Source organism: Palaemon carinicauda, chromosome 15, assembly GCF_036898095.1.
Source record: "Palaemon carinicauda isolate YSFRI2023 chromosome 15, ASM3689809v2, whole genome shotgun sequence".
NCBI classification, from domain to species: domain Eukaryota; kingdom Metazoa; phylum Arthropoda; class Malacostraca; order Decapoda; family Palaemonidae; genus Palaemon; species Palaemon carinicauda.
The window spans coordinates 98,008,675-98,022,288 of NC_090739.1; the positions used below are offsets into that span (position 1 = coordinate 98,008,675).

The 13,614-nt window shown below is 35.9% G+C and overlaps 1 protein-coding gene across 4 annotated transcripts in view; it reads right to left on the reverse strand.

The window, feature by feature from the left end:
• LOC137654697 (eukaryotic translation initiation factor 4 gamma 3-like) overlaps positions 1-13,614 on the reverse strand; it is an 88,828-nt gene that overhangs the window by 74,183 nt on the left and 1,031 nt on the right. The window contains exon 1 of one of the 4 annotated variants that reach the window (XM_068388590.1): positions 3,203-3,582. The exons of 2 other annotated variants lie outside the window; for them this stretch is intronic. In XM_068388590.1, the coding sequence (XP_068244691.1) occupies positions 3,203-3,209 (7 nt within the window). In that variant the 5' untranslated portion in view covers positions 3,210-3,582. Of the gene's footprint in view, positions 1-2,506; positions 2,538-3,202; positions 3,583-13,614 lie in introns of those variants that run through there. One more of the 4 variants, XM_068388589.1, reaches the window with a different exon arrangement.

A 13,614-nucleotide genomic window follows, 5' to 3' on the forward strand; every position in this document is an offset into this window, starting at 1 on the left:
GACAATGATAAACGACAAAAGAAAGGACAAGACAATGGTAAACGACAAAAGAAAGGACAAGACAATGGTAAACGACAAAAGAAAGGACAAGACAATGGCAAACGACAAAAGAAAGGACAAGACAATGATAAACGACAAAAGAAAGGACAGGACAATGATAAACGACAAAAGAAAGGACAAGACAATGGTAAACGACAAAAGAAAGGACAAGACAATGGCAAACGACAAAAGAAAGGACAAGACAATGGTAAACGACAAAAGAAAGGACAAGACAATGGTAAACGACAAAAGAAAGGACAAGACAATGGCAAACGACAAAAGAAAGGACAAGACAATGATAAACGACCAAAGAAGGGACAAGACAATGATAAACGACAAAAGAAGGGACAAGACAATAATTAAACACAAAACAAAGGACAAGACAATAACAAACCACAAAAGAAAGGACAAGACAATAATTAAACACAAAACAAAGGACAAGACAATAACAAACAACAAAAGAAAGGACAAGACAATAATAAACCACTAGACAATGACATACCACAAAAGAAAAGACAATAATAAACTACAAAAGAAAAGGACAAGACAATGATGAACGACAAAAGAAACAAGACAATAATAAACCCCAATAGAAAAGGATAAGGCAATAAAACAGGCAAAACTAAAAATAACTAGAAAAAAGACAAGAACAAACCATTAAACTACATAGAATATACCTTAAAGAAAATGACAAAGCAAAACCATACCATAAAAGAACATGTGACAAGCCAAGATGCTACAAGACTAATAGAAAATGACGAGACCAGAATAAAGCATATAAGACCATTAAAAGTAAAAAAAAAACATTCATACTTGTTGTACATGATCATTGGAAAGTTATTTAAAGCTCCACACTTTTGACACATGATGAGCGAATAGAAAAAAATATCATAAAATGTCCTTAGACAAAGAAACCACAGAGAAGTCCATGCTAAATAAGGAGATAGGAGATATAACGGGAATGCGAGAGTCTGGCTTTCCGTGTTCGACGGCCCTTCAATACCCTTTATTTGTATGGCAATGAAGCAGTGCATGTGGGCAAGTTAACCGAGATCAGTTGATTGGCGACATTAGGGGATACAGCAACGCTCCTATAGCTGAGAAATTAAACGACGTTCCTAGGGAAATAATAACATTTAAACAACCACTAGATGATGATGAAACTAATATTATATACAAGAGGGAAATATGAAGAAACAGTGATGACACGTGAAATACCAAATCGTCTCGATACGCGACTACTTTCACCAAGTTTCAAGCTATTCTTTCAAATGTACGACTGGAAGGTTGTATAACAAGGCCCCGCTTAACATCGGAAGCAACGACAATTCAACTGCTTTCACTTAGTAAAAACACCTGTTCTCAAAAGGTCTACGATACTATGGATTTTACAATTACGGCGGATTACGCGTTTTAATCTAAACATATTTTAGAAAGCATACAACAAAATCGTGAACATCCTGCAGGGCTCCTCCCTCCGTGATACGACCAAGAAATAAGTTCTTCAAAGTTAAATAAAAACAATACCACAAATTCATCTGCCGGTGGCATTCTGGAAATAGGCAGGGCTATTTTAATACTGTACAAACCCTCTCAAAACATTACATTTAACCCAACCACATTCATTTTGATCAAACAGACATTAGTTTAAGCACACTATGCCAGATGTAAACAAACACAAAATAAGATGCCCTAAAATCATAAAAATTGTAAATTTACTTCCATGATATTCACCCTTGGTATGGTTGAAAAGTATGGAATTAAACCACAAAACACCAAGTACGTCATTAATAAAAGTATCTTAAAAAACAAATCATTGTTAACGAGTTACGTAAACTGGCCCTATTGCTTAAAAATGTTTCACTAAACTCCCTAATACCAGTTATGTCACACCGTTACTCCAAAACCAGGGGGGAGAAACTTGATGATTTAGAAACTTAGTCCTTTCGAAACCGGTTACCTCCCGTATAATTTTGGTATATTTTTAACTTTCTAAAAATTTAACTACAATAATGGAAATGTAAAAATACATTGGCTATAATCAGGCGCACACTCTTGTCACTCATCTTTCTATACGAAAACACTCGAACAGCTGATAAGTACCGATGAGAGAACACATAGATGGCAGCACCAACCCGAGTCGAGGCCACGTGGGGAAGGGCGAATATGGCGGCCATAATACGAACTTTCATAAGATTCTCGGGAAACCCCCAGACTCCAAGAGGACATTGTGTGATGGGATAAAGGACGGATTAAAAAGGAAGAAAGCATACTATATTCCTTGCCAAGGATGATCACAATGACACCAGGCGATTGAGCATGCGATAACCTTAGTGTACACACAATTATATGTATATGTATGTATGTATATATATATATATATATATATATATATATATATATATATATATATATATATATATATATATATATAAATCTTAACTACAAGAACAAAGTTTCCACTGACTTTTCCGGCGTCCCATGAATCCAAACTTTCGAGTGCGGCACTTCTGACTGTAGTCTAAAACCGTACTGACTTAACTGGTCGTAAGAATATATCTACGTTGTTACTACACGAAATATCTTGTCATTTCTTAAGCAAATAAACGAGAATTTTAAGTAAATGCCTCATCAAAGGCAACCCATTCCCCAGAAGAGAAACTTTTTAAACAGCTTCGTACATCACACCCTGACCTACAATGATTCATACCGACCTATATCCCCACCCCCCCCAAAAAAAATAATGTTAAGGAAAGTTACTTATTAAATGTAGTCTCAGACAATAAAGACGTGTGTATGTATGTATGTAGGTAGGATTATCTTCAGAGGGAAGCATGTGGCGGGAGGGGGCAATTTGAGGCAGGGAGGGAGAATGTAGAGGCCGCTAAGAACATCCGGGAACCCAGCCGCCAACTTAGTTTGCTTACCTACTTTCTTTTTCCCAAGTAAAATACGTCCTATAAATAACCTAACACACAAGCGTACCAGCTGGCGACTGCGAAACCTGGTCACAACAGCACATTTAACAATATGGGTTAGAATGCTGGGCTTCCGCCGGAGAAATATGAAGGTAGGCAATGCTTTCAAAGTTTCGATATAGAGGTGGTCTGGAGAAAACTCACTCATATGGGCGTGGAGATTCAAGTCCTAAAATTATACTCACGCGTCATTTTTACACTGGGTCACATCGTCTGCAATACTGCCGATAAGATATCCTTGTCGCAGCTTTTCACCAAACTTAAAGCATATTTGTGCACTTCTCCATTGCAAATAGTTAAAACTTAACGCTGCACCAGATGGACTAAATTTAGAGCAGATTTCTCAAGTTCTGTGTTGCATACTGACGAAGGCACCTTCCCAATACAATTGGGTTGATTAATAGAGAGGTAAGAAAAGATACGATGAAATAAATCTGTAAATAAAGACGGCACTACACAACAGAACTGCACACACACACAAGAGTACGGAGAACCTAACAACGACACCGAGAATCGAGGGAAGGGAGCCGGCCCACACACACCAGCAAGCTGGAATGTGGAGGAGAGTGGCTCACGGCTTATGACCGCACATCCCCCAAGTCTTGACGGCCCCTCACTCCACTCTCCTCTCCTCCCCCAAAAACCTCCACTCACCCACCTACATTCAAGACAACCGGCCGGCTGGGATTCCTTTCTTTTTTTCTATTTGTACGTACATTATATCTCTATCTTTCTTGTCGAAATTACAGAAATGTTAACACTCCTATAAGCAATCCATAATAATAAGAAAACGTGTGTGAAGTGTATGCTGGTGCAGCAACTATGGGATACCAGTGTTAAGCTGCCGAGATCCAATTACTTAACTAGACCGGGGCTTCACAATGACCATGGACATTTCTAACACATATTCAGTGGCCCAGAATAAACTGTGCGCCGTCGAAGATACAGCCTTATACAATTCTCAACATTAGCCATTATACATCAATATAGTTATGCATTATAAACAAAAATAGGAACTCCTATCGCGTAAAGAAAGCCAGGCTACGAGTCACTCCACCCTTGAATACGATTTAAAAGTAATCAACAACCACACAGGTATCTTGGAGTATGCAAGGTCTAATGTGTGGTGTGTGCACTGCACACTAACGATACACACACAAACGGGACATTAATTCCTTCCTTAAGTGGTGTCCATTTCCTATGACAGTAAGTTAACGGTGTCTTGCAACGTGCGTTTCTTCTACAAATAACCCCCCCCCCCAAATAAAAAAAGAAATACCACTTACTAGACGAAGAGTGTGCACCACTTTTATACATTAACATACCTTAAGGAGAAACTACAACCCTTTTAAAGAAAAAAAAATAGAAAACCGAGAACCAGATCTTCGATAGGGAGCGGAAACAAAAACTGAGAAATGGCAGAAGAAAAACAAACAAAATATAAAATTGCAAGGCTGACGTGGACTTGACTTGCCTAACAAAAGCATTTGCACCCTGGTTTCACTTCTGAAGTTCCACAGCCAAACTGCAGTCCATAATTAGTTAGAAAAATAACCATTTCAATCGCAGCAGGAATAAAACTTCTAGAATACCGTGGTAACAGTTCTCACTTCACAGTAAAACATCATTCACCATCTTTGCAAAATATTCGTTAGTTTGAGATAGAAAGACGGCAAATAAATCAAAACTAAGGAAAATACATTACTAATAGGGCAATTGGGACCAATCTTAGTCTCACGAGTTATATAAAACCAAAGGAAATAAGCTGCCTTGGGATGTATTCATTAAATTTTTTTTTTTTTTTTGAGAAGAAATTGTCTTCGTGACGAAAACTTTCTCTAGGGTTTCTATCATGAATAAAATAGTATTTGAAACGTTTGAATATATCTTATTTAAAACTGACAAGAAACAGTAAGGTATTGAATATAATATCATTGTATAGACCACCGGCGAGTAATATGAGGAAATTCATTGAAGAATTTAATATTCTTGTGGGTGTGGTGGACGATATTAAAAATACATTAATTGGTGGAGACTTTAATTGTTGGGTAGATGATGAAAATGATAAGGCTAAAGAACTCAAGGAAGTATTTGAGATGTTTAATTTAATAAACAGTGTTTTGGTATCAACTTCAGTAGGTGGTCATACACTCGACTTTGTATTATGTGGGAAAGATTCTGACCTAATAAGAAACCTTGGAGAGGAACCAGACTTCGAGATCTCAAAAACACAAACTAATCACTTTTGATGTTAATATAAATTGCATCAGAGTATTGAAGAATTGGATCACATATAGAAAACGGGAAAATTTCGATGCTGAAAATTTTATTGAAGCTAGTGTAGCGCAAATGTCTTGTGAGAACATAAAATGTGAACATATGGTAGTTATAGAATGAGTTGGGTGTTATACCAAAAAATATAAAGACAATTTTGGAAAAATGTATGATACCAAGTGTCCTATAAAGAGCAAACAAATAGTTGTACACGAAAATGTTAGATGGTATAATAATAGTGAGCTATTAAAGGCAAAAAGACACAGACGTAAGATGGAAGGTAGATGGAAAAGAGCCAAATCCTCACAAGCCAGAATTCTATATATTAAGGCCAGAAATGACTATAACATCCTGTTAGAAAAAACAAAAAGAAAATTCTACAACGGCGAATGTAAAAAAAATCTAATAACATGAGGGAGTTTCACAAAAACCTAGATGATTTGATGGGATTCAAGAAAAAAATTTATCTTGCCAGATAATGTCTGTGCAGACGAATTTGCTATATTCTTCAATGAAAAATATTATAGATGTTTCCCCCCAAAATCACTTAGAAGTACAGTCAGTTATGCCAGTGAAGGAGGGTAAGAAATTAATAAATTTAAGGAAATAAATATGTGACTTGTTAAAGGTTATGAGAGAGATGAAAATACATATTGTGGAAACGACCCTTTCCCAAACAGGTCAATAAGTGAAGCTCCAAATAAGAAAGTTGTATATAACATTTACCTGAATATAATAAACCTAAGTATATCACAAAACTATTTTCCTAGCTGTGAAAAAAACTGCTTTGATCAAACCAATATACAAGGGAAAAGGTGATGTAAATAAACTAAATTTATATAGGCCCATTTCAAATTTATCCTACATGTCAAAGCTTATTGAAAAAATTATAAGTGAGCAATTATGGGCGCACATTGATGAGTTAAGAGGTATTCCCGGGAAATCAATCGGCCTACAGAGCTAATCATTCTACAGAAACTACCTTATGCTCAATAATGAACGATATGATAAGTCTTCTTAATGAGAGAAAGTGTGGAATTTTGATTATGTTAGATCTTAGTGCTGCTTTCGATACTGTTGTGCACGAGTACTTACTTGACGACTTAAAGTCCATTGGAGTGATTGAGGAAGCCCTGGATTTTTTGCGAAGCTACTAAATGAACAGTAAGACTATTGTAGAAGTTTCTGGGAACCGATCCAGTGAGAGAATTCTTATGAAAGGTGTACCACAGGGTAGTGTTCTGGGCCCTATCTTGTTCAACATATATACTATCGAGCTATCACACACATTGAAAAAACAAAAAAGTGGGCTTTAAACTATATGCAGATGATACTCAGTTCTACCTTTCAATTTCAACAATACAAGATACAAAGAAGAAAATTGATGAGATAATGACTGAAATAAAAACATGGATGCAGAGGAAAAAGCTTAAATTAAATGATGATAAAACAGAATGTATGCTTTTTGGCACAAAGGTGGCTTTAAAGAACTACCAGCTATTTCAAAGTACAGTATAAAAATTGGTGATGCTGATGTTAGGATTGTGTGTTATAAAAAATTTGGGTGTATTGATAGATTGTAATTTGTCAATGAGGGATCAAATAGTGAATACAGTGAAAGTGTGTAACTATCACCTGAGAAACCTAGCATTTATTAGAAAATATTTAACAAGAGGGCAGTACAAAAATTTTAGTGATGAGTCATGGTAATATCAAGACTTAATTATTGCAATTTTTTGTACTATAAATTGCCCAATACACTACTAAGAAAGTTTCAAAATGTGCAAAACCGGGCGGCTAGACTGATAAGAGGCATTAAACCTTGGGAGAGAATAACTCCTGCACTGATTGATCTACATTGGTTACCTGTTAAGGCTAAATTGAATTTAAAATTTGTTTGTTGACTCACAAACCACTTACAAGTGATAAGCCTAAATATCTTTGTGATTGCTTGGTCCCCTACCCTCAAGCTACTAGCGCTGCTTTAAGAGTTAGACATGCCGATGATCCTTATAGACTATTCGAAATTAGTGTGGATCATGCAATAGGAGGAAGAACGTTTTGTTATGCTACACCGAGACTCTTCAACGACCTTCCCCTTGATGTCAAGAATAGCAAAAATGTGGCAGCTTTCAAGAAAAACCTGAAGACTTATCTCTTTGGAAAGTGTTATGATAGTCGATCTGAAAACTATTAAGCCTGAATACAAATGCTAGCGAATAACTGAAAAGATAGAGAGCAAAATATTAACTGGAAAGAAATTATTTTCACACACCAAGGCCCACCTGAACAGACTCTTAGTGTCTGATGGAGGGCGAGAAATAAACCCCAAAAGTAAAAGTAAAGTATCATTATCATCACTAGCAATATGTCTAGTATTTCTTAGGTTAGGAACCACTACACAGAAAAGTAAATAGTAATGAATAAGACAACTATAAAAGATGAACCATAAACTAACACAATGACAAAAGAAACGAGTAGTGATAGTTTTCAAAAAGAAAATTCAAGGTGAAAGTAAAACTGGGGAAATGAAGGAATCTTTTTGTTGCATCACTAGGCTCATCTTCATAACCGCTAACAATGGCGAAAGAAAAATAGTGGTAGTGTAAATTCAAGCAACAGAAATTACGCAAGGAGGAGGAAGATTATGGGCAAAGTACTTTAATAAAAAAACAGGTTTGATTTGTCCAGTTAAAAAGTTTCTTGCAATAGATAGCGTCTCTCCTCCTTCCCTTAAAATTTGGGCAAATTCCCATGAACTGTTACCTACTCACTTTAATGTTTGTGTGTGGTATAGTAAACTCAAGTCATTGCCACACGTGAAAAGAATGTTCTACTTATGGAATTGCTATACTGTAAAACCCTGTTGGTTCTACTCTCAAAAAAATTTTATTTCTACATAATCAAATTTGCCCTACTATTCTAAAGGAAGGAAACTAATAAAAAATATAACCCTGGGTTTGAAGGAAATAACAGAAGAGCAAAGACAGCAAGCATAGAATGGGTGTTGGAAAAGGAATACTTGAATGGGAAATGCTGCTTTGAGATTGCAAACAAGTAAATGATGACAGCTTACAAACCCTTAAGGAAGAAAAACGCAAAATGAAAGAGCAACTGGAAAATTGTATGTGACCAATAAGAAATTCAAAACAGCGCAGCACTTTTAACATAAAGTAACACTTAAAAGAAAAAGAATGGTTAAAAAAAAACTTCCTAGTAAATACACACACAAAACCAATTTACTACTTTTATACGGAAAAACCTAAAGCAAATTTAATTTATATGATTCTGTACCCCATTGAACAAACTTTTCCCAATTCTATCCAAACTGTACTCAAACTAAACTTTTCCATTACACATGGGTATACACATTAAACAAGTCCATCCTGTCAGTGCACACTGTACCATTTGCTTATTGATGACTATAGAAAGCAGGGAAGGGGTGAACAAAAAGAAAAGTAACGGTGAAGGAAAAATTGCACATTGTCTGGTTCCCAGTCTTATAGCTTATCTTGAAACTGTTACAGTATTGCAGTGCAGTATTGGGAATTATAGTTAAACGTTTAAGCCTCAATTGGAGTTCCCTATGCTTTGCTAAATGTCCTGTTTTCTAAACAGCAGAAAACATTAGCTCTAGCAAAAAAGGTGAGACACTGGAGCTTATGATTGGGTTTAAGGAATCCAAGACGCTGTTATGGGGCTGCATACACAAAGGAGTGACTGTGGTTATATATGCAACAGCTGGAAATCCAACCAACATATTTTTTAAGTTTTAGAACAGGGTTCATTAGTTATTAAAATGAAAGAGGAAATATTTTGATTAAGAGTCGACCATTAACAGCCCATGATGTACAGTATGTTAAATATCTTTTCTGGGTTACTTCTGACTATTACATCAAACACAGTATTATAACTTATGTTTAAATTTAAAATTATATCTCCTGATTGCCTGTATGTAAGTGTGTAAAGTTTGTACACCAGACACCCCCATCAAGCATTGTATATTGCATGATAAAGTTTTGCATATTTTGTGTTTATGTACGTTACTGCCTTCGCCAAAAGATTTTGTGAAGGGTACGTATTCACTCGTCGTCATTTGTTTATGTGAACAACTTTACACAAAACCTACAGTATTGTGACAATTTGGCCAAACTTGGTAGTATTGTTGGATGATTCTGAAACATTTTGGATAGTACATCAAAGTACAAGTATGCAACAGCGTTTAGAAAACAATCCCAATAATAGGTAAATGGAAGATATTTTTCTACTGATTTTTAGTTTGAGAAAAAAAAAAAAAAAAATACGGAACAAATTTCAACGAACTTGGTGGACATGTGGGGTTATGACCCAAGGACAAATCCATAAAATATTCAAGAAAGTATGAAGTGGAGTCAAGAGAAAATAAAACTGCTTGACATGGTGAGGGCATGCTCTTTACAGAGACTCCCTTTAGTTTCCCACTACAATCATAATTATACTATACCAATTTCTTGAGATTTGTAACAATAATATAAACACCCAATTTGCATAACCTTACCTAGCCTTTGGATGTACTCATCCCCTTGGACCTATCAGTATGGTAAATAAAGGTTACTAAAGAATCATAAGATGTACTGAATTTTTAGTAGCAGTACCTAAAATACAGATATATAGTGTTTCGTAAAAAGAAAAAAGAAAAAAATTCTTCCGATGGTGCAGTTGACATCATTAATTTTATATAACTCATGGAAAGATAATTTTACACCTGACAATTCCACAATGTAGAGATGACATAACATGAAGTAGGCCTTTACAGTATACCCTCGTTATTTTTCTTACCCATACTCGTTCATAACTGCACTTCTTTGGGCACAAGCCAGTATATTCCCATACCCATATCTCGTGAAACAAATCTATGTAGGGCAGAGTATTACTTTACTGTTGCCATTAGGTTATTCTTCATGATTCATACTCGATTGGCTGTATTCGAAGTTTTTGTAAATGAGGGAAATGCCTTTTTAATGCTTGGTTTCTGTGATATTTTTTAGTAATAATGTCATGTACCGCTCTCTACGTTCCTTCCAGCCTGAAGGTAGGTAATTTTCTTCCGTGAGCGAGTGTTCAGAACATTCTGCATGCCAGGAATAAACTGAGAATCGAGAGGGCCATCAAAACCACCTTTCCTCTGAGCATAAAATTTATTCTATATGCTGTTAGCCGAGGCATATGAGGAGGAAGTTAGGATTTGTGAATGGAATCATGAGGTTGAGTAGATCTATTCTGCATGGATCTTCTGAAAGCAGCAGTCAACAGGGCTATGAACTACTCCATGAGGGCAAACCATAGGCAATGTGCATGAATCTAGACCCAACCACTTCAGACACATGGTATCCACCTACAAAGCAAGAGGATTCTGAGCTGCTTAGTCTAATTTGTCCATCATTGTGCTCCCCCCCCCCACCCCTTGATAGGCTAGAACAATTAATTTCCTTACAAATAACAGGGGGAGTGGATAAATATTACCTCTGTCCAATGCAAGAACTTTCAATATGAAAAGAAAAAAAAATCCAAACTGGTGCCCTTTCTTTTTTGATGTAGGCCATAGCAGTTGATTTTATTCTTAGAAATGGCTAGATTTGTAGACTGCAATAACTAGGAAATTTGTTTACTGCTGGCTCTAGGCAATTCCACAACCCTAACAGATCACTATCCAATGCAGCTTGAAGCATCACAGAAAAAGAGGGATCTAGAATTTGGAAAACCAGAGGGAAGGTTGTCCAACCACGATTTAAGAGAATAACTTTTCTCCTTAGAAAAGTGTATTAATTAAATTTTTGGTTAAAATTGAGGAACATTAGCTATAGTACATTTATTTACTCATTTTCTTCTAAAAAAAATCCTGTACTGTATACTGTTAGAGTATGGCGAGAGAGATGTTAATTATCACCTACATTCCTAGGGGTATCAGGAACCCCCTATTTGCTAAAATTTAGCACTAGGACAGAGAAAGGAACTCCATTAATAGCACCCCAATTCGTCTTACTAAATTTTCAGCATGATGAACATTGCTGGGTTGCTTCAATACCTAACCTAACACTGGCTTAATCTGTGTAAATGAATCTTTAAAAGCTTGACCGACTGGTTTTAAATCTGTTATGTTCTAACGAAATGTTTTCCAAAGAAACTTATCAAGAGCGGCAAAGGTTAATCTTGAGTACTTGTTCAAGATATGCAAATAAGGAAACTGCAAAAGGTACCAGCAGTTCTAACTCAAGCCCGTAACTTTAATTTCGAGTGCATATCCACTTGGGCAAAACATGCGATGAATCACCAGCTTGAGCCACATGACCCAAACCTTCTTCCCGAGGACAAGGGAGGTAAAGCATAGGCATCTAAACTTGTTCTAAAGGGATTAATTTTTTTTTTTTTTTTTTTAACTTTGTATGAAGTACAATTCTGTACAGTACTGAATTATGAACCAATTCTGCAGTTATATATTCTTTACCTAGAAGCAAATCAAAAGAAAAAGGTATGCTAGAATATAAATTACAATAGGTTAGACTATACTCAATGCAGCGAGAAGTGGACGATTGGATAGTGCACTTACTTTTCAGGGGTGCAAATCACCACGCTATACTTGGAATTTTTGGAATTCAAATTATTTCATTTCTGACTTCCACAATTCCAGATACCATTGGTAAACACTCACTGCTAAAAATATTTATAAACTTACACAACATTCTTTTATAATCCCTACCCATGGCTTACTTGGTATGTCACTCTCCTTTTATGTGACGTGTCGTTTTCCTTCTTGACACGAGGTAAAATATGTATTGCATCATATTCAATCATTAAATGTAATTCTAATGAGGTGCTACACAGAATGAAGTCGGTAATTTATTGCCTACAAAATGCTAGTAATTGGACCATCTGGTAGATAAAAAAAAAGGGTGAACAGCCACAGACATTGCAAGTATCCTCCCCAGATAACCCAATAAATAAAATACTGCTGTTATTTAGGTTCCAATTCGTTTATGGACTTAGTAATTTCCATTCCTAACTCCTTTACCTTTCCTCTGAAGATTTCTGGACTCAAGGCCAAAGCAAGAATTAAATTTTTAATACAATTGAATAAGTTATTTGGGGTTAATTTCAATCATAATCAATAAAGTTGGCATAATTTGAATGGAATGTTGGTTTATTGTGTTGGGAAAATCTTTTGACAAAGCCTCACTGATATGCAAGACAGTAGTAATCATTATGAATCTTTATGATCGGCTCACTTGGTTGCTTTAATTCAATATATAAAATTGGGATGGGTGGACCACCACTAGCCAGGAGGCCATTCACAACCAATGAGAAATCCCAAAATAATTGCTTTGTGAAGAAAAAGTTCAAAAGAAAGGAAGTTGGCACACAGATCTAATAGAAGGCTAAAATTGGTTGCAAAGATAGCTTAACTGCAAGGGCTCAGAAAGTTGAGGAAAGATTACAGGTTTGAAAGACAGTAACATCAGCAGGTAACTCCGAAAGCAGAATAACTCTGTTTATACATTTTGTCATCTCTAACATTTTTCAATTGCGATCTAAAATAACGACTAGACAAGATTTTTTTTTCTTTTCTTATCTCTATGACTGGCAGTATTCCTCATAAAGGAAACTAAAATAAAAAGAAAATACCAGCTACAATTGCTGCAATATTCAATCTTTATGGACACTACCAAGAGGGAAATAATTATACTACCTACTAGCAATAAGAAAAACTTCATTAGGAGAATGAGGTGTCAAAGGAATTGTTTGTCATTGACCTTTTTTTCATTCCAACTTGACAAGCCTACAACAAATGTTATCAACATTGTATAACTACTTGTTTTTAGCTGCTATATTACAAAAAAAAAGGAATTGATCAGGAGTTTCTTTTTTTGCTGGCTACTAGAGATGACAACAAAGTCAGTTGATGAATGGCAGTAGTTGCCGAATTATTTGAAGAGTTAGCAATGAGTTGGAGCAAATTGAAGGGGTTTGTAAAGGTGACTAATACTCTTGTTTCACAATCAGAATTCATTGCTCTTCAAGCAAAATGGCTTGAAAAGGACACACTACATGACCAACAGAGAAGCTCTCACCTAAAGAACCTTCACGTAGATTTGTCATAATTATTTTTACCTGTCTTAAACACTGGCCTTTCCTGTGCACTACTGGGACATGGAAGCTGAAAACGCTTACCTTTTGGGCTTACAAAAGGAAACATGCTGCCATGGGTCTTTGAATTACAGTTTGAAGTACAATAGTTTTTGAGTTAGAAGAAAGTGGACCTCATGTCTGCTTTCAACAAAGTGGGCCG